The 20671-nt window shown below is 37.5% G+C and overlaps 1 protein-coding gene across 2 annotated transcripts; it reads left to right on the top strand.

The window, feature by feature from the left end:
• The first annotated feature begins 3825 nt into the window (after positions 1-3825).
• Positions 3826-20281, top strand: LOC129452671 (aldehyde oxidase 3). 2 transcript variants are annotated; one of them, XM_073861854.1, is made up of 35 exons: positions 3826-3984; positions 4235-4292; positions 4517-4613; positions 4716-4824; positions 4902-5028; positions 5108-5169; positions 5577-5654; positions 7147-7227; positions 7548-7692; positions 7821-7913; positions 8183-8334; positions 11233-11326; positions 11402-11511; positions 11592-11776; positions 11977-12139; positions 12239-12328; positions 12400-12569; positions 12695-12821; positions 13257-13379; positions 13454-13550; positions 13681-13805; positions 14049-14182; positions 14829-14916; positions 15027-15113; positions 15234-15430; positions 15650-15872; positions 16010-16105; positions 16197-16325; positions 16560-16634; positions 18125-18177; positions 18708-18822; positions 18918-18983; positions 19059-19249; positions 19466-19631; positions 19731-20281. In XM_073861854.1, exons 1-35 carry the CDS (start codon positions 3931-3933, stop codon positions 19791-19793), a joined length of 4023 nt encoding a protein of 1340 aa, XP_073717955.1. In that variant the 5' UTR covers positions 3826-3930; the 3' UTR covers positions 19794-20281. The 2 variants fall into 2 exon arrangements, with proteins under 2 accessions (XP_073717955.1, XP_073717954.1); XM_073861853.1 differs by having other exon boundaries at positions 19059-19254; positions 19471-19631.
• Positions 20282-20671: the final 390 nt, after the last annotated feature.

Below are 20671 nucleotides of genomic sequence, written 5' to 3'. Positions count from 1 at the left end.
CGACGTTGGGTTCTCACTTTAATCCGACGTTAGGTTCTGACGTCAGGCTGACGTTGGGGTCTGATGTCAACCTGACGTAAGATTCTGATGTCAATATGACGTTGGGTCTTGATGCCAATACAACGCTGGGTTCTGACATCGGCGCGATGTTGGGGTCTGACATTAATTTGACGTTGGGTTTTGTTGCTATTTGCAACATTTCAAATCACGATTCGATTTCGATTAATCACTCAGCCCTTATTTTGAGTGTATTAAAATAAATGGCGTCTCAAGTTTTAAGTTTTATCTTAAGAAGTACTAAAGACTTATTTTTTGTAAACTGAGTGCAATTAGGTTGTGAAAATAGTTTATTTACTACAAGTAAGTGTACTTAAATAAAGTGTATTTTAGTGCACTTTTTGACAAGCCTCTGCTAAATGCAAAAATGTAAAAAAAAACTGTAAATACTACTCTCAATTATTTCTCTTAGATCCTAGCAATCTCACTTTTCTCCTAATGTCTTCAGATTTGGCAATATATAAAAGGTCGTCATTAAAAATCTTAATCTGAATCTTGCAAGTTCCATTCCTATACGTTCAAACTGTCAATGTGTCGTCTTACCCAATGAATGATTAGCTAAGCCTGTAATCTGAAACTAAATGACTCTCCAAAAATCAAAGACGTTTACTCATGTGGACCAGATCAAACATTCCAATCCCATGATTAACATTCACCAACCTTGAGTCTAACTTAATCTCTCCTGCTGTCTATCAAAATACAGCCGCTTTATGTCCCAGCAGCATAGGTGGTGCAGAACACAGACATTCAATAGAACCGGTTTAGACCGATCCCACCAAACACATCCATTCAGTCCTTAATCCAACACATGTATACACACAAACATAATTACACACTTTTGCATTTTTGGTTCAGGCCGAAGCACAAGATGTTGAGGCTTGTATGCTATCACAAGCTGCTATTTACAACTTTAGTATTATAACACTGTAGAGATGAAAATAGATGCATTGGTTTTCTTTTTAAATATTAGGCACACATTATGTTAATGTAATAATAAATAGTGCAATAAGTGCCCTCTTGTGGTCAAACTGCACACTGCATGTGCCTGTAATTTTATAGTTAACACGTTTGTGTGTGTGTGTGTGTGTGTGTGTGTGTGTGTGTGTGTGTGTGTGTGTGTGTGTGTGTGTGTGTGTGTGTGTGTGTTTAGCTAATCTCTAATAGCCTGTGGGGAGAGGTTTCTGTGTAGTGTGTTAACTGTAGGGTTTCTCTGATCACACTTCACAGGCGGTCACAGCAGGGTGCATGTGTGTTTATGTTTCTTTCACTGGATAGGACACAATCTGTATTACATAATGTGCCAAAACTGGACATACATAATTTATTGAAGCCTGTAATCCTGTTAACCATAAACTGAAGAGAACGGGCCATTAGATGTCATTAAAGGTTTTGAAACATGAAAAGTCAGAGATCTGCATGCTCGGAGTTCACTTATCAGGCAAAAAAGGTCACCTTGAGACTATAGACAAGTAAACACACTGATAATAGAGTTTACAGACCACTGATAAAGTGAGGTTTCAGACTTGCTTCATAATATGATGGGATGAGACTTGGTGTTGAGATCACAGGTCATATTTGACTTTTACTATATAAATTATATAAATATAGAGTTTTCTGTCTATCTCTCTTACCGTCTGTCTCTCTGTTCACCCCAGTCATTTTCCTGCTCTTGTCTACAGCTGTAATTACAGTCTGGCAAAAGCAGACAAGCAGGCAGGGTGGCCTAATAAAAACTACAGCAAAAATGTTGTTTACCACTAATCTCACAAACTTTGTGAGACCATGATAGTTGATGTGCTTTTATTTTAAAGTTAAACTTTTCATCTCAAGCATCATATCTGACAGTATAGTAAAACATGTAATATTTTGTATTACTATTCTGTTTTCAGAATTTATTTGCCATAAAAATATATATATATATATATATATATATATATATATATATATATATATATATATATATATATATATATATATATATATATATATATATATATATATATATGCTAAAGAACGTCAAATTTAAAATAAAATTCTAGGAAAAAACATCTTATTTATTTTTATATACATAATTATTATTTATAAATAGATTTATTATATAAAAACTTAACCTTTGTAGCACATACATTTTGTGTATATTTAGTAAAAAAAGTATTAATAAAAATACTATATAACATTTATTTTATTTGAGGACAGTTTTTCACATATTAATAGTAAAAAAACACTCATTAGATCAGTTTTACACGAACACTGTGTGTACTGTATGTACATTCATATACTCGGCGAGTCGGCAGACACTTTTATCCAAAGTAATTTCAAGTCAAAAAGTATCAAGGAAAAGTCAAAAAGTAGGTTTAAATGTTTAAAAATACAATTAGCATTTTTTCAGAGATGTCTAAGTAAACAGTAACAAAATTGGAGGGTTAACCCCTTGGATTGAATAGCAGAACCAGTAGAAAAAAAATATTTGAGCTGGTTTTAAAAATTATACTCTTATTTCTACCGCCATCTTGTGGTTTGAGTTATAAATTACATTCGGGTTTATGGCGACATCTGGTGGTCAGATTTGTAAACAAACCAATGACAAAGTTCTTGCTGTAAGACAACTTTAAAAAAATTGTGTAATTATAATTTAATTATTGTTTTACTTTTAAAATGCATCCAACATGAAAAATACTGTAATATGTAAACTCTATTAAATTGTAGTATGCTGAAGTATTTTATAGTAATTAACGTTACTACATTTTGTTAATGCATACTATCTTATATATGATATTAGAATTGATTAACTGTAGTAAATACCATATAGCATACTTTAATATTAACTAGTGCGAATAAACTATAATGTCTATTGTACTTCAGTTTACTATTGTAAATACTAAAGTACTTTCATGTTAGTTAAGTTATACATTTTATTTAATTTGCATTGCATTTATTAAATGTATATGTCATAAAATCACTGCATATAGCGCTGTTATTTGAGACACGTGCGGCTAAAATGCAAAGAATTATCAGACCTTCGTGCCTAAAGGTTTCAACTGCCTCGAACTTATATTTTTTGATATGTGTTTATCATCATCCTTTGTAATGATGGATTAATTACACCAGGAGGCGCTCAACGGCTTATAAATCCAAATTCTCCATTTATTTCCATTAAAATCTCATTGTGTTTTGTCTTTAAGTAGATTTATTTGTACAATGAAAGTTATCATCGTTTAAATTAATTTGTTAACAGGTCTCGTACCTTGCATACACAACGAAGTCTGCATACGCAATAGGCTTGTTCGACTTTATGCGGCACCGCAAGAACCGACAGCCGGATGACATCGAAGTACCGCGAGAGCGAGACGAAATTAGACTTCGTATGATTTCTCTAATCGTTCTCGCGGTACTTTGATGTCATCCGGCTGTCGGTTCTTGCGGCGTTGCATAAAGTCGAACAAGCCTAATCTCTTTAAAATGACGTTAAAAAATACTTATCCATGATTGGTTCATCCTAGCTAGCGATGAGAAAAGTAACAGGTACTGCGTGACAAAAACGACTGCGCAATAATGTATCTCAGCGGTTGTTTATATGCAATAATTAACATTAATAACAGTAAAGATAAATCATTATAACAATTTAACTGGCAAGACATGATAAATAAAACTGGGGTTTATTTATGTTTTAAATTATTTTTAAACCCACCGCAACTGACCAATCACTGACAACCTTTGGACTGTAAAGCTCCGCCCATTTTAGTTATTTAGTATTGCCATTCTAGCTTTTTTAATTTCAATCGTGCGTACTTTGTGTGAGACTCAACAACACGCTCGTCTCACCGGAAATCACATCTGCACTTTCTGCTCGTAGTGTGCATAAACTTTATAAAAATGGCTGAACAAACTCGAGAAGATGGCTTGATTTTCTATGTCAACGGGAAAAAGGTGATTTTCATGGACACCTGCAACACTTTTACTTGAAAAGTGACACAAATCTGTAACTTTTATAAAATCGCACTGTGAAGTTTTAATGTTGCAGTCTGCATATGTGGCAGTGATTTAAGTTTGCATATGGAAACTTGCTTATAAAGTTTATATTAATATGATGCATATTGTGTTATATTATATTATATATTATGCATGACAAGTACACATAAGTGCATTTATACTGTAATACTTTTTTATCTGAAAACAGATAACGGAGAAGAACCCAGATCCGGAGACTATGTTGCTGTCTTATCTCAGGCAAAAATGTATCTGTTTATTATTATTATTATTATTATTATACATACAAATAAATGTTCAAATATCATTTAAGATAAAAAAATACAAAAATATATTTTGAAATATGTTTACAAAATGTATTTTTCACCAAAATATTTTATGGCAAAATTTTGTATATTTTAAAATATATTTTATATTTTAATAAATCAATGTCATGCATTGTAACCTTGACTTTTTGTGTGTATGTGTGTAGTACGGTTAACAGGCACTAAGTATGGCTGTGGTGGAGGCGGGTGTGGAGCCTGTACTGTAATGGTGTCCAGATACGACCCTCAAAACAAAAACATCATGTATCCTTTCATTCACTTCTATTTCGTTGAGTTAGTAACGGTGTCATGCATAATAAACTGCTGTGCAAATGCACCATAAGCTATATTTTCTTCACCAATCAGTCACTTCTCCGTCAACGCCTGCTTGCTTCCCATATGCCAACTTCACGGGGCCGCCGTGACGACTGTCGAAGGCATCGGGAGCACCAAAACCAAATTACACCCGGCCCAGGTGTGACATTATACCTAATCCACATCCACCTATTACTGCCATGTGACATATGAATCTGTATTTGTTTTGTTTATCAGGAGCGTATAGCAAAAGCTCACGGCTCTCAGTGTGGGTTCTGTACGCCTGGTATGGTGATGTCCATGTACACTTTACTGAGGAACAATCCAAAACCCACCTTGGAGGAGGTGACAGAGGGTCTCGCTGGTATGGCCACCTACTGTACAAGCATGATCTCACATATGTACACAGATTTTGAAAAACAATTATAATGTTGCTTTCGCAGGTAATTTATGCAGATGCACGGGGTATCGGCCTATCGTTGATGGTTACAGGACGTTCTGTGAGGTAAACAGAGACACTTTTGGTTTGAGATTTGGTTTGGGGACTGAATCATGTGCCACCCGCCTGGCAAGGCTTTCTCGTGATCAGATTTGTTTCAAACTACATCTTTATTCATTTCTCTATCTAACCATTTCTAATGCGCTTGATTTATCCCCGAAGAACTTTGACACAAAGTTTATTATTCTAAAAACATTTTTGGGAAATAACGTGTTTGTGATCAGTTATGATGCTAGGGTCAACTAAACATCTTATATAAAATTGTTATCTAACTACCCTGCTAACAATATGAATGATTTACTTGTGTTGCAGGTTTATTTTTACCATATTTGCATTTAATACAATTCTCAATAGCATATTGTGGCATTGAAATGATTTATTTATGATTTTTTAAATTTTTTTTTCATTTTCAGAGTGAGAAGTGTTGCCAGATAAATGGCACCGCATGCTGCATGGCCAATGAAAATGGATCTGTGGGGCCTGTAGTGAATGTAAGTATGTTTGTGTGCCACTTTCAGGCATTTTCCGTTGTTGTGTGTTGATCGTTGGACTTTGACTTGCAGTAAAATGACTTACTTAGGCAATATAATATTTAAACTGGTTCACAAACTGAGACTTTTATCACCAGAAACATGACATCGCATAAATCAAATAGTTGGTCTGATATGGGTTTTCCAGTGACTAATGCAGATAACATACACTCACCTAAAGGATTATTAGGAACACCATACTAATACTGTGTTTGACCGCCTTTCGCCTTCAGAACTGCCTTAATTCTACGTGTCATTGATTCAACAAGGTGCTGAAAGCATTCTTTAGAAATGTTGGCCCATATTGATAGGATAGCATCTTGCAGTTGATGGAGATTTGTGAGATGCACATCAAGGGCACGAAGCTCTCGTTCCACCACATCCCAAAGATGCTCTATTGGGTTGAGATCTGGTGACTGTGGGGGCCATTTTAGTACAGTGAACTCATTGTCATGTTCAAGAAACCAATTTGAAGTGATTCGAGCTTTGTGACATGGTGCATTATCTTGCTGGAAGTAGCCGTCTGAGGATGGGTACATGGTGGTCATAAAGGGATGGACATGGTCAGAAACAATGCTCAGGTAGGCCATGGCATTTAAACAATGCCCAATTGGCACTAAGGGACCTAAAGTGTGCCAAGAAAACATCCCCCACACCATTACACCACCACTACCAGCCTGCACAGTGTTTACAAGGCATGATGGATCCATGTTCTCATTCGGTTTACGCCAAATTCTACAGAAATCAGGACTCATCAGACCAAACAACATTTTTCAAGTCTTCAACTGTCCAATTTTGGTGAGCACGTGCAAATTGTAGCCTCTTTTTCCTATTTGTAGTGGAGATGAGTGGTACCCGGTGGGGTCTTCTGCTGTTGTAGCCCATCCGCCTCAAGGTTGTGCGTGTTGTGGCTTCCTAAATGCTTTGCTGCATACCTCGGTTGTAACAAGTGGTTATTTCAGTCAAAGTTGCTCTTCTATCAGCTTGAATCAGTGGGCCCATTCTCTTCTGACCTCTAGCATCAACAAGGCATTTTCACCCACAGGACTGCCACTTATTGGATGTTTTTCCCTTTTCACACAATTCTTTGTAAACCCTAGAAATGATTCTGCGTGAAAATCCCAGTAACTGAGCAGATTGTGAAATACTCTGACCGGCCCGTCTGGCACCAACAACCATGCCACGCTCAAAATCGCTTAAATCACCTTTCTTTCCCATTCTGACATTCAGTTTGGAGTTCAGGAGATTGTCTTGACCAGGACCACACTCCTAAATGAATTGAAGCAACTGCCATGTGATTGGTTGATTAGATAATTTCATTAATGAGAAATTAAACAAGTGTTCCTAATAATCCTTTAGGTGAGTGTATATACAGTATATAACCGGGGCTAGTTGTCACACCATCTTTACTGTACTATTGTATAAGCAACAATCAGTTTTTTATCTTTATTAGGGTCAACTAGAGCTGTTTAATAAAGACGGCCTGCTTCCTCTGGACCCCACACAGGATCTCATTTTCCCTCCCGAGCTTATGGTTTGTTAAACCTACCTTGTTATAGTATTTAATAGGGTATACAAGTCTTGTATTCCTGTAGCTCAATTGGTAGTGACATTTATTTTAAAAAATATATATGGTGAAAAATACCAATATAATTTTTAAAATATATTTCAGCTTGTATATTTTTTGTGAATTTTGAAATATATTTAAAATTATATTTGAAAATTTATATTTTGCTGTATGGTTATTATCAATATGTGTGTTCCCTGGGATTCAAACCCTTGACCTTTGCACTCCTTACACAATATATTTTATATATTTATGATGTATTGTGCTGTTATTTTTGGTGTATGTAGAGATTGGCAGAGTCACAGCAGCGAATCAGTCAGAAGTTCATTGGAGAGAGAATGACTTGGATCTCACCTGGATCTCTGGATGAGCTGCTACAGCTGAAAGCACATCACCCACAAGCTCCTATTGTCATGGGAAACACCAACATAGGTTACATTCGTGTCCAACTTGCACTGTTTGACTAATTTAACGTTATATCTTCTATATTTTGCTAAATTCTAGTTGAATTAGCATTTTATTTCATTGATCTTTTTGAAGTTGTTTTGTTTATTCACCAGGTCTGGACATTAAGTTCAAGGGTATCTTTCATCCTGTTCTCATATCACCAACACGAGTTCCTGAACTGTTCAAAGTCACACAGAGACCGGAAGGTGTGTTTGTGTGAAAAACTTAACCAAACTTGAGACGCCATGCGAGGATGTCATCACAAATAGCAAAATATTACATTTATATATATTGGCAGAAACGTTTTTGTCCAAACAACTTGTTTGCTCACTGGGAATTGAACCCATGATGTTTGTGTTTCTGACAACCCCCTAACCAATTGATCTATAAGAACACAATTATGAATTGATGAAATTATGACCAATTCTGATTCTACATCAGGAGATGTTTTATTGAAAGTGTTTTGTATTTGTAGGTGTTTGTGTCGGTGCAGGTTGCAGTATGTCTGTTGTGAAGAGTGTGTTGGAGAAGAGCATTGTTTCTTTTCCTCCAGAGAACACACACATGTTCAGAGCTCTTCTGCAGCAGATCAACCTTTTGGGTGGACAACAGATCCGTAATGTGGCTGTACTGTAACTCAAATCACATCACTGTTTTTATTAAATGTTCACACACCAGTTTAGGTCAAGGTTTATTGCTCCCAGTCCCTCCAGAAAAACGCAATTATGCGATCGCATGATTTAACGCATGATCAGCCAAAGTCTGCATATTTATGCGTGGACGAATTTTTTCAGGTGCGCAGTACTTCACAGCGTGGGTTGCAGATTTACGTGCGAAAATTACACTGGGATTATGAAATCATGCAAGCCTCGCAGAATTTGCGCACGTGGATCTGCAATTTGTGCTGTGAAGGTGCTGCGTATTTGAAAAATGTTCGTAGCAAAAATCACATATATCTTAGCAGAAAGTTGAAAAATGTAGCATTTACCTCACACAAGCGCAGCCATGTCCCCTGTTGCCATTGGAATGTTATGAAGTGACATGGACATCATTCAAAAGCTGCAAAAGCTGAAAACTGTTTTTGCAATTTCACGCAATTTTATTTTTTAAGAAAACATGCCGCAAGATCAAGGATTTTTACACGCAACAATCACAAAAAAACTCAGCGTTTTTCTGGAAGGACTGACTATCTATCTATCTGTCTGTCTGTCTGTCTGTGTCTGGCTGTCTTATCTATCCCTGTCTGGCTGTCTATATATCTGTGTCTGGGTGGCTGTCTGTCTGTCTATCTATCCGTTTATCTGTCTGTCTTATCTATCCATTTAACTGTCTGTCTGGCTGTCTGTCTATCTATCCCTTTCTGCCTGTCTGGGTGTCTTATCTTTTTGTCTATGTGTCTGTGTCTGGCTGTCTATGTATGTCTGTGTCTGTCTATCTATCTGTCTGTCTTTTTGTTTGTCTGTTTGTCTTTTTGTTTGTCTGGCTGTCTTTCTATCTGTGTCTGGGTGGCTGTCTATCTATCTATGTCTGTCCGTCTGTCTGTCTATCTATCTGTTTATCTGTCTGTCTGTCTATCCATTTAACTGTTTGTCTGTCTGTCTGTCTATCTATGTTTGTGTCTATCTTTTTGTTTATGTGTCTGTGTCTGGCTGTCTATGTATGTCTGTGTCTGTCTATCTATCTGTCTGTCTTTTTGTCTGTCTGTTTGTCTTTTTGTTTGTCTGGCTGTCTTTCTATCTGTGTCTGGGTGGCTGTCTATCTCTCTATGTCTGTCTGTCTGTCTGTCTATCTATCCGTTTATTTGTTTGTCTGTCTGTCTATCCATTTAACTGTCTGTCTGTCTGTCTGTCTATCTTTTTGTCTATGTGTATTGTGTCTGTGTCTGGCTGTCTATCTATCTCTTGCTTTTTGTCTGTCTGTCTGTCTGTCTGTCTGTCTGTCTGTCTTTCTGTCTGTCTGTCTGTCTATACGTTTATCTGTCTGTCTGTCTATCTATCCGTTTAACTGTCTGTCTGTCTGTCTGTCTATCTATCTATGTCTGTGTCTATCTTTTTTTCTATGTGTATTGTGTCTGTGTCTGGCTGTCTATGTATGTCTGTGTCTGTCTATCTATCTGTCTGTCTTTTTGTCTGTCTGTTGGTCTTTTTGTTTGTCTGGCTGTCTTTCTATCTGTGTCTGGGTGGCTGTCTATCTATCTCTTTCTGTCTGTCTGTCTGTCTGTCTGTCTATCTATCTATCTATCTATCTATCTATCTATCTATCTATCTATCTATCTATCTATCTATCTATCCATCCGTTTATCCGTCTGTCTATCTATCCATTTAACTGTCTGTCTGGCTGTCTGTCTATCTATCCCTTTCTGCCTGTCTGTCTATCTATGTCTGTGTCTATCTTTTTGTTTATGTGTCTGTCTATCTATCTGTCTGTCTTTTTGTCTGCCTGTCTGTCTTTTCGTCTGTCTGGCTGTCTATCTACACTATCTTTCTTACTGTCTGTCAGTCTGTGTCTGGCTGTCTATCTATCTCTTGCTTTTTGTCTGTCTGTCTGTCTTTCTATCTGTCTATCTGTCTATCTATCCGTTTTCTGGCTGTCTAGCTATCCCTTTCTGCCTGTCTGTCTATCTAGGTCTGTGTCTATCTGTCTGTCTATCTGTCTTTGTGTCTGTGTCTGGCTATCTATCTATCTATCCCTGTCCGTCTGTCAATTTGTCTGTCTGGCTGTTTATCTATTCCTTTCTTTCTGCCTGTCTGTCTATCAATGTCTGTGTCTGTCTGTCTGTGTGTCTGCGTTTGGCTGTCTATCTATCTATCCCTGTCTGTCTGTGTGTTTGTCTGTGTCTGGCTATCTATCTCTTTATATCTGTCTGTCTGGCTATCCCCTGCTGAAAAATCATAAGAAAAATAATTCCCATGCTGGTTTGATGCTGGTTTAGCTGGTGGTCACTAGCAAACCAGCACCACATATGCTGGTCTTGCTGGTATGCTGTTTTTTTCAGCAGGGTCTACTCTATCAATTTTAGTTTATGTCTGTCTGTCTCTGGCTGTCTGTCGCCTGTCTATCTATCTGTCCTCATCTGTCTGTGCTATCTATCGGTCTGTTATCTACCTAACTATCTACCTGCCCCCCATCTGTCTACATGTCTCTCTGTCTGTCTCTCTGTCTTTGTCTTTTTTCTGCTTTCTATCTGTCTGTCTGTTTGTCTGTCCTCATCTGTCTGTTCTATCCATCTACAGCAGGGTTCCCAAAATCTTACATTAGAGGGCCGGAGCACTGCAGAGTTAAGCTCCAATCTATCTATCTATCTTTTTCTCTTTCTCTCTCTGTGTCTGTTTGTCTATCTTTCTCTCTTTGGCTATCTGTCCACCTATCAAATAAAATAAAAGCAGGTCATGTCACCTTTCATTTCAAGTCCCAAAGGCTATATTATCTACTATTCTTGGACATTTTTAAAAAAGGACCCTGTTTATTTCAAACACTTTCTGAATGTGATTTATTTTAAGCTTCATGTCATGTGTCTATAAGTAGACATTGGGAGGCAACATTGCAAGTGCATATCCAAACTCTGATCTGACCCCTGTCCTGGCTGCTGGGAGATGCACGCTGGTCGCTCTGTCTAAAGGTGAGATCATTTCTTTTATAAACTTCACTGGTTTTGTACTTTGCAAGTCTTAACTCTGCCCATTTGTCATTACAGAGGGACGGCGAAGAGTACCGATTGATAAAGACTTCTTCTTGGGTTTCGCAAAAACAGCTGTGAAGCCAAATGAGATCATCCTGTCTGTTTTTATTCCTGCTTCTAGAAAGGTGAATATAAGAAGAACTATTACTGTATTTATTAAAGATTGCAGACATTTGTTTGATATCATATAACACTTTTTTACCAGGATGAGGTTGTGCATGCGTTCAGACACGCTCCACGTAAGGAGAACGCGTTGGCTACGGTCAACGCCGGGATGCGTGTTTGGTTCAACGAGAAGTCAAGTGTGGTTAAAGACATCAGCATTTATTATGGAGGAGTGGGAACAACTATTGTCAGTGCTGAGGGCGTGTGCAAACAAATCATTGGAAGGTAATGCACAGATTTCATTTTATATACATACATGTGCTTAAATATTCCAGTTTTATTTAGTAAGGAAATTGGCTAACATCAAAAGTATGGCCTTGGTCTTGGTGTCAACCCCTTAAGGTCTTGGTCTTGGTTCAGGTTGTCTAGACTATAACACTATTATTTAGAAATGATAAATAGCATTGTATTTGGTCCTTATTAAGGCCTTGGGAGGATGCAACATTAAGTGACGGGTACAGGGCGCTGATGGATGACGTAACTCTGATGGCGTCGGCTTCGGGTGGGAAGGTGGACTTTCGGAGATCCTTGACCCTTAGCTTGCTCTTTAAATTCAACCTGCTTGTTCTCCAATACCTGCAAGAGAAGGTATACACGATCTCATATGCAATCTTTTACGTCACATGAACATCATTTGGAACCATAATTGGTTGTTTACTGTCAATGTGTAACGTGTGTGTTTAACAGAATGTGATTCTGAAAGAAATACCCAAAGAGCTCCAAAGCACGATCCAGCCTCTACCTAAACACATTCAGCCCGGCTACCAGGAGTTTCAGGTTTAACACTATTTATCATTAGTGTATGTACTCTATATTATGGTTGTATAAATAGTGAGTTTTGTGCACAGAATGTCTTAGAGAGTCAGTCGGCACAGGATCCAGTGGGTCGACCCATGGTTCACCGTACGGCTCTGAGCCAGGCGACCGGAGAAGCCGTTTACTGTGATGATCTACCGCATATCGACGGTGAACTTTTCTTGGCAATCGTGACCAGCTCCAGAGCGCACGCCAAGATCACGTAAGAGACACACATAACCCTAGCATCCAACTAGTCTAGTAATGTTTGCGTAACTTGGCATTTGTCATTACTTTCATACTAAATTGAACTTGAATTGATCATAATTGTTTTGTTTTCTGATACAGACGTATCGACTTCAGTGAAACGCTAAAGTTGCCTGGTGTGGTGGACGTGGTCATTGCTGATGACATACCAGGCAAGAAGTTCAGGAACATCGCAGGCTTCGATGAAGAACTGCTGGCTAAAAGCGAGGTTTGATTTTGTTGACTGTGCATGTTTTGCCAGTTGTATATGACTTCTTTCTTTAGCTGTACACAGAGAAATCATTTGAAATTAAAAACCTTGTGCCATGTCATGTTATCTTCTTATATGGAGCACATATATCAACCAAGTAATCCATGTTTTCTTATGTAAAACGATGTAATTGTGAGAAAAAAACGTTCATATTTTGAGCTCATTTATCAATCAATACGTTGCATATACAGTACATGATCAGCATGGTAAATTCAGATCTGGTGGCACATCAATAACGTTGATTCTCATTGGTTCTCATAACGAAACATGCACATGATGACTAGCGACGAGACACACAAGAACATATGAGATTCGACTTCATATTTGGGTGAACTGTTTGTTTAAAATAAAAATATGAATTTAAAATGTCGCATGTGTCCAATGTGTCATCAGGTGACCTGTGTTGGTCAGATGGTTTGCGGCGTGGTTGCAGATTCTGAAGCTCATGCTAAACGTGGGGCGGCGTTGGTGAAGGTCACCTACGAAGATCTGCAGGATCGCATCTTCACTTTGGAGGTGAGACTTTTCATCTCATGAATTCTTGAGAAACATAATGTTTTTACGGATCTGTTCTTGGATCTTGTTTGCAGGAGGCCATAGAGAAGCAGTCGTTCTTCTTACCTAAGTGGAAAATTGGGAGAGGAGATGTTGAAAAGGCTTTGGAAGATGCAGAGCAAGTCTATGAAGGTAAAATGTGCTACTGTAACCATCTATAGCCTAGAAATACCATGATTGCTCTTATTTGGACATCTAAATATTTCGAAGATCTTGATGAACTTGATGAATATTTCCTATGTTTTTATGGCTTGTGTCTTAGGAGAGATTCGGATTGGAGGGCAAGAACATTTCTACCTGGAAACACAGAGTTTTCTGGTCGTTCCCGTTGGGGAAGAGCAGGAGATGAAAGTGTATTTGTCCACCCAACATCCTACATTTATACAGGTATGATTTGTTTAGCAAAGCTTTATGCATAGAAATGATAAGATGAATAAAATTATAATAATAATATTAATGAGGGTCTGATTATTTTGGAAGACGCAATGTTTTACACATTTCCCCATTGGTAAAAAAACAAACACCCCACACTAAGTCACACTATTGGTTGTGACGATGTTGATGCCACTATTGGCCAATAGCTACATACTTTATTTTGAATGTTTTCTGAATTTCGTCTTTACGCTGCAGGAGGCAATAGCCGAGACGTTGGGAATCCCGTCCAATCGCGTGTCTTGCCATGTTAAACGAGTGGGCGGGGCATTCGGTGGCAAAGTCACCAAAACCTCCATCTTGGCATCCATTACCGCCGTCGCTGCCTGGAAGTGAGTCCAAACAAGCTGCGTCTCCATTAAAGATTTGCGCAAAACTTTAGCCTTATTATAGTACAATTGCGATACGACAACGTTTCTATTAAATAATGTTATGCGACTAAAACGTAATTTTATTCTTTCACGATAAGGCATTCCAAAAACCATGCCGTTGAGTGTGTTCGACTTCATACATCAAAATACAGAGAGAGCGAGTCAAAAGCATACAGAGCAGTCAACCCCTGAATCGCCTTTTGCTGTATTTTAAAGTTACTGTATGTGCTTGTTGTTTTTTTTAACACATCTTTTCTCGTACTTCAATCAAACATACGGCGTCATATTTAAAGAATAATGGTGTGACTTTTACGCACATCAGTTGACCTGTAAATGCAAAAAGACAGTTTTGCAATAGATTCCTTGTTCATAGTGTCCGAAAAACCACCTAACCCGAGCGTAAAAACTTTTTCGCGATATATGGGAGTTTATGCGAAATTGTCGCGTTTCCATTCAATTTGCGCAATTTGAAGCATAATAGAAACAGCTATTGTGAATGAATCAATGCTTTTGTGCACATTTTAACGATCGAAATAGTAAAATTAGTTTACTTATGTTTCAAATAGTTCCTATTAGGGATTTTTGCTAATCTTATTTTCACGTCCAGGACTGGACGGCCAGTGCGATGTGTATTAGAAAGAGGCGAGGACATGCTGATAACCGGAGGACGCAACCCAGTGTGGGGGAAGTATAAGGCAAATACATAAAATATATTCTTTTCCGATATAAGGTAATAATTATTACATTGGTCTGTATGGCTTTTTAGTATTTACTTGTTTGGTGTGTGCGTATCTGTGTTGAAAAGGTGGGATTTATGAAAAACGGGAGAATAACGGCAGCTGATTTTCAATATTACGTCAATGCTGGAAACACGGCGGATGAGTCTGTATTGGTAAGATGTGTCAAACTTCTGTATGAAAGTATGTTCAAGGTCTTAAATTGGTATAGTCACAGTGGAAATGTTGGTATATTACGAAACATAACATTTCATTGTTTTTATTTATTTTTCAAGGTAGCTGAAAAGATCCTATTACATCTCGATAATGCCTATAACATACCAAACCTGCGTGGCCAATCAGCAGCTTGCAGGACAAACCTGCCATCCAATACGGCGTTCAGAGGATTCGGTGTGCCCCAGTGCATGCTGGTCATTGAGAATATGATCACCGATGTCGCTCATAAACTCGGCCGTCTGCCCGAAGAGATCAGGTGTTGATCAGTTATCAAATGTTGTTTTGCTTCTGGCCCATTTGTGGTCGCAATTGTAATCGTATTACAGTAATAAACGTACTGAACGTATATTATTATACCTTACTATTAACAAAAATATCAGTTTAATTGCATTTTCTTGATTTTCTTAAAATTATTCATATTTAAATCTTGAACTTGATGGTATTTTTAAGTTTTCTCTTCTGAATGGCAGATCAGGGAAATAAACATGTACAAAGACATCTCGCTCACTCACTACAAGATGACGTTCGATCCGGAGAATCTCGTCCGCTGTTGGGAAGAATGCAAAGAAAAAGCCGACATCCACCGGAGACGTCAGGCCATCGACATCTTCAATCAGGAAAACCAGTACAAAAAGAAGGGAATCGCCATCGTGCCCATTAAATACGGCATTGGGTTTTCAGTGAGCTTCCTCAACCAGGTTATTTTTGCCTAAAACATGTTTGATATGTTAATAATAACTTAGCTTGAATGCACTGTAAGTTGCTTTGGATAAAAGTATGCATGCCAAAGCATGAACGCAAACTCTCATTAATCTGTCATGTGTTTATATTAAAGGCTGCTGCTCTCGTGCATATATATAATGATGGATCTGTGTTAGTTAGCCACGGTGGAATAGAAATGGGTCAAGGATTACACACTAAAGTCCAGCAGGTATCACCTCTCGCTTTCTGCACTTCTCTGCAATCTTTTGAGGTTAAAGCTTTGAAGATGGTTGACAACTTTATGTGCTGGAATCTCACAGGTTGCCAGTCGAGAGCTGAATATCCCAACTTCTCTCATTCACATCTCTGAGACCAGCACGGATTGCGTTCCCAACACCTGCCCGTCTGCTGCATCCTTTGGTACGGATGCGAACGGAATGGCCGTACAGGTACCCACAATTCAATCCTATAGCTAAAGTCAGTGATTTTCAGAACCAATAGACTGCATATGACTTTATTTAGAAATATTGAAAAGAATATATAAAAAATTCCATATATAATATTCCATTCATATCCGAGTTTTGAACTTACTGAAAGCTTTGTGCGTCATTAAAAGTCAAATTGACAAAGATCATATTCATTGTTTGTCTTTGGTTATTTTATAACGTTGTGTAATTTTACAGGATGCCTGTCAAATTTTGTATAAAAGACTCGAGCCAATCAGAAAGAAGAATCCTAATGGTACATGGCAGAACTGGGTAAAGATTTACATTGCATCTTTAAGTATTCAGAAAAAGTAGTTAAAGTGCTCCTACTATCGATTTTTGGAAATTACCTTTCATGTAGGGTGTAATGTAGCTGTAAGTGACTGCAAACAGTCCGCAAAGTTGGAAAGCTGAAAGTGCACCGTAAACAAAGTGATCGTTTCTCAAAGGAAAGAGTCAACTCCTTACCACTAATATGAGTTATTGTCAATTCGAATGTGAAATTTATACGTCACAACTTAACATATTTGGATAATCACCACTTACGTTCTCTGTGTACATTTTACGTGTACATCCCGCCTACGTTCTACGTGTAAAGCTACAACGTAAACAAAGTGATTGTCTCTCAAAGCACTGCAAAAAATGACTTTCTTAGTTAGTATTTTTATCTTGTTTTTAGTACAAATATCTAAAGTTCCCTTACGAAAGAACTTTACGCTGCATCAGGGAGCTGATCCTATCGGGAACGCATACAACGTGACAGCGTCAGCTCTCTGACGAAGCGTCTTGTTCCCTTCTCACAGAACAAGGGTTACAAACATAACCTGAGACGATTCTTAAATCAAGATGCATTTTCTTGATAAGCAACATATTCTAAGAAAATAAGTACAAAAAATATAACATTTATTTGTGCTTATAACCAGCAAAAAAAAAAAAAAAAAACTGACAATGGGGTAAGATTTTTTTCTTGAATTAAATGTTTAAAAAAGTTTTTTATTTCTTACTCCATTAGAAAAATTTTTGTTGTTTTGTGCACAATGCGCTTGAATTTGTCACAATTTGCATAATCCCTGCCTACGTTCTACATGTAAATCTGCAAAAATTTGAACCTCTCTGTGCGCTGTACGCAGTAGACCAATCGCAACAGACTGGGTCATCTGATCAATCAGAGTGGAGTCACGCATAGGATGGGCTTGGCAAGATGAATCATAATAGGAGCATTTTAATAGTTTTATTATGTTGGCTTGATCCTTATTGAGGTATTAAGCCACGCCCCTAGCAACCAAATATGAGTACCCTAGCAACATAATAAACAAAGCCTTATATCTATACTGAATATCATAGACATGAGGATTAGGTCTTTCAATCATGCTAGCTTAATGCTAAATCATGTTAACTTTATGCTAGCTTTATGCTAAATCATGTTAGCTTCATGCTTAATCATGCTAGCTTAATGCTAAATCGTGTTAACATCATGCTAAATCATGTAAGCTTCATGCTAACTTGATGCTAAATCATATTAGCTTCATGCTAACTTGATGCTTAATCATGCCAACTTTATGCTAACTTCATGTTAAATGTTAGCTTCATGGTAAATCATGTTTACAGCAAGGTAGACTACTAAACTAAACTTATTTTAAGTTTCTGTCAATCTGTTTTAAACGTTCAGGCCAGGCTTGGTCAAGCCAACATAAAGTTTGTCTACAAACTTTTCTATCTAGTTGTATTTATGGGTTTAACTCCTAACTATCTTTTCGCTAAAGATAATGACTGCGTTTTTGGAGAAGATTAGTTTGTCGGCTACTGGATACTACAGGTAAACATTTCCCTCTAAACAACATGTCAGTCTTCAAATCCAATATACATTTTGGAGCTTTAAATGAGATCTTGGCAGTGTCTGAAAATTTGATCAGATTTGCTGAAATATCAAGGTTTTCGAACAAAAGTTCGCATTATTTATTTAATTAGACTTAAAGTTACAGTGTGGGTTTTTAGAAGCATCTAGATGTGAGGTTGCAAATTGCAACTAACAGCTCATTGAGCTCACCCCTCTATTTCGAAACGCATAGAGAAGCTACGGTAGCCAAGCTTCATGACAATTTAGGGGTATTATAAGGTCTATAAACACCACTAATAATATAGTAATGTATATTATATTGCATTTCTGTCAAGAGATCCTTCTAAAAGTCCCACTTTGCACCTTTAATAAGAGCAACTTTGCCGACAAAAATTACTTAAAACTAAATAATATTCCTGGACTGCATCATGAAATAAGAAACAAAGGATTCAGACAGACAAAACACAGACGTTTTGTTTGATGTTTGTGAATGTTTTGTCGGCTATCAGAGGTCAAGACTTGTATATGGACTGGGAGAAGCAAGAGGGAAAGCCGTATGCTTATTTCACATACGGGGTGTGCTGCAGTGAGGTCGAGCTGGACTGTTTGACCGGAGAGTACAGGGTAACACTATACATTACCATACATTTTTGTACTATATACATGTTTTTTTTTATTGTTGCACTAGTAAAATCATCTTGCGTATTTTTTCCTCATAGACTTTGAGGACCGATATGGTCGTCGATATCGGCAGAAGTATAAATCCATCGATCGACATTGGTCAGGTAAGATACTTGCCACTATAGGAGATTATATATGTTGTTTTTCTTTGTGATATCAATATATATGTGTTGTGTCAGATTGAAGGATCGTTCATACAGGGTTTGGGTCTCTTCACAATGGAGGAACTCAAGTTTTCTCCCTCGGGCATGTTGTACACACGTGGGCCGGGCCAATACAAGATCCCGTCTTTCTGCGACGTTCCTCTGAAGTTTAACGTCTACCTGTTAGCCGGATCGTCCAACCCTCTCGCCATCTACTCTTCAAAGGGGATCGACTCATATCGATCAATTCATATTTATTTAATTTTTACTTCATTTCAAGGTTGGCTCAATTTCTATTTTGCATTTGATTTTTTTTGTACGCTGCTTCATTTAGCAACATTTTTCCTTGCTTTTTTCGCATGTATATGTGGAAGTATCGCCATATAAAACATTTCTTTCTTCATTCTTTCTTTTATTTTCGAACTTTCTGTGTCGTTTCAGGGAATCGGTGAGCCGTGTCTGTTTTTAGGCAGTTCTGTGTTTTTCGCTATCAAAGAGGCCGTGGCTGCTGCCCGTAAGGATGCGGGTTTAACTGGAGCGTTCACCCTGAACAGCCCTGCCACCCCAGAGCGGACGTGTCTCGCCTGTGCCACACGTTTCACAAACATGGTACGAAAATAAAATCATTTGTTAAAATCACTTATACATGGTTAAATTGTAATTGTCATGAAGTAATGATATTGAGATGCTTTTATTTTTATTTTAAAGGTTTTACAAAGTAAAGCCGGATCAACTTCTGGATCAGCTCAGCCGTGGGCTTTGGACATATAATCAATATTATCATTAAAACATCATGATACTTTTATCTAACACTTATATTGACAACACAAGCATTTATGTTGCTCTTATCAAAGACTTAATATAAGTATTATCAGCTTACCAACTAATAATAACAAAAACATTGTACCCATGCTGTGTATGTTACCGCATATCATTATTTCAATTTCTTTATTATTAACAATTTTGATAATTTAATCACATTTACAACATACATCTATTCAGTTTTTCTATATCTGAGACAAAGTAATGATAAAATGCGCTCTATAGAGGCCATTTAGGGCTACTGTAGAAACATGACTGTGACTCATTTTAAGGTAATAAAAACCAAACAGTTTTTTGTAAGGTCTTTATAGACCACTGATAATATTTGTATGTATATTATATTGCATTTCTGTTATAATATACTAATTAGTACCGTTATATTTTACCTAACTATATTTCTATATTAAATAAATATATGCATCAATGTTGTCACACCATGATGGTAAATTGACTGGATGATGGACAGTGCGACAATGATGACGGTCAACAGAAAGTTTCTCCCCATGATCACCCCGCAGCCATGATCCAAAAAACACAGGAGAGCACACACACGCACACTAATACATACACCACACCGCAGTAACAATGATGTCACGATGCAGGTGCACATACACAACAGTATAAGAACAGAATAATTTTAATAATAGAAAAGTCAATGGCTCTTACATTCCGGCCCTAAATTATTACGTAGTAATTGACCACTAACACCTTGTGGGAGACAGACACCAGTAAAAAATGCAAAGTGAACTGTTAGTCCTTTTAAAGTCCAATGATGTCAAAGTTTGTGTCTGCTATTTCCAAAGATCTTCACTGCCCTTCTGCTTCCT

Source organism: Misgurnus anguillicaudatus, chromosome 23 (genome assembly GCF_027580225.2).
Source record: "Misgurnus anguillicaudatus chromosome 23, ASM2758022v2, whole genome shotgun sequence".
NCBI classification, from domain to species: Eukaryota; Metazoa; Chordata; class Actinopteri; order Cypriniformes; family Cobitidae; genus Misgurnus; species Misgurnus anguillicaudatus.
Note: the sequence above shows the minus strand (reverse complement) of the source record. Positions and strands in the feature narration are given on the sequence as shown.

What these genes read in the sequence shown, in the direction of transcription:
- LOC129452671 (XM_073861854.1), top strand. Translation starts at nt 3,931, where the DNA reads ATGGCTGAACAAACTCGAGAAGATGGCTTGATTTTCTATGTCAACGGG. An exon ending in GGTGACAGAGGGTCTCGCTG is followed by an intron (nt 5,029 to 5,107) that starts GTATGGCCACCT and finishes TTGCTTTCGCAG; the next exon opens with GTAATTTATGCAGATGCACG. An exon ending in GCTGGTCGCTCTGTCTAAAG is followed by an intron (nt 11,327 to 11,401) that starts GTGAGATCATTT and finishes TTGTCATTACAG; the next exon opens with AGGGACGGCGAAGAGTACCG.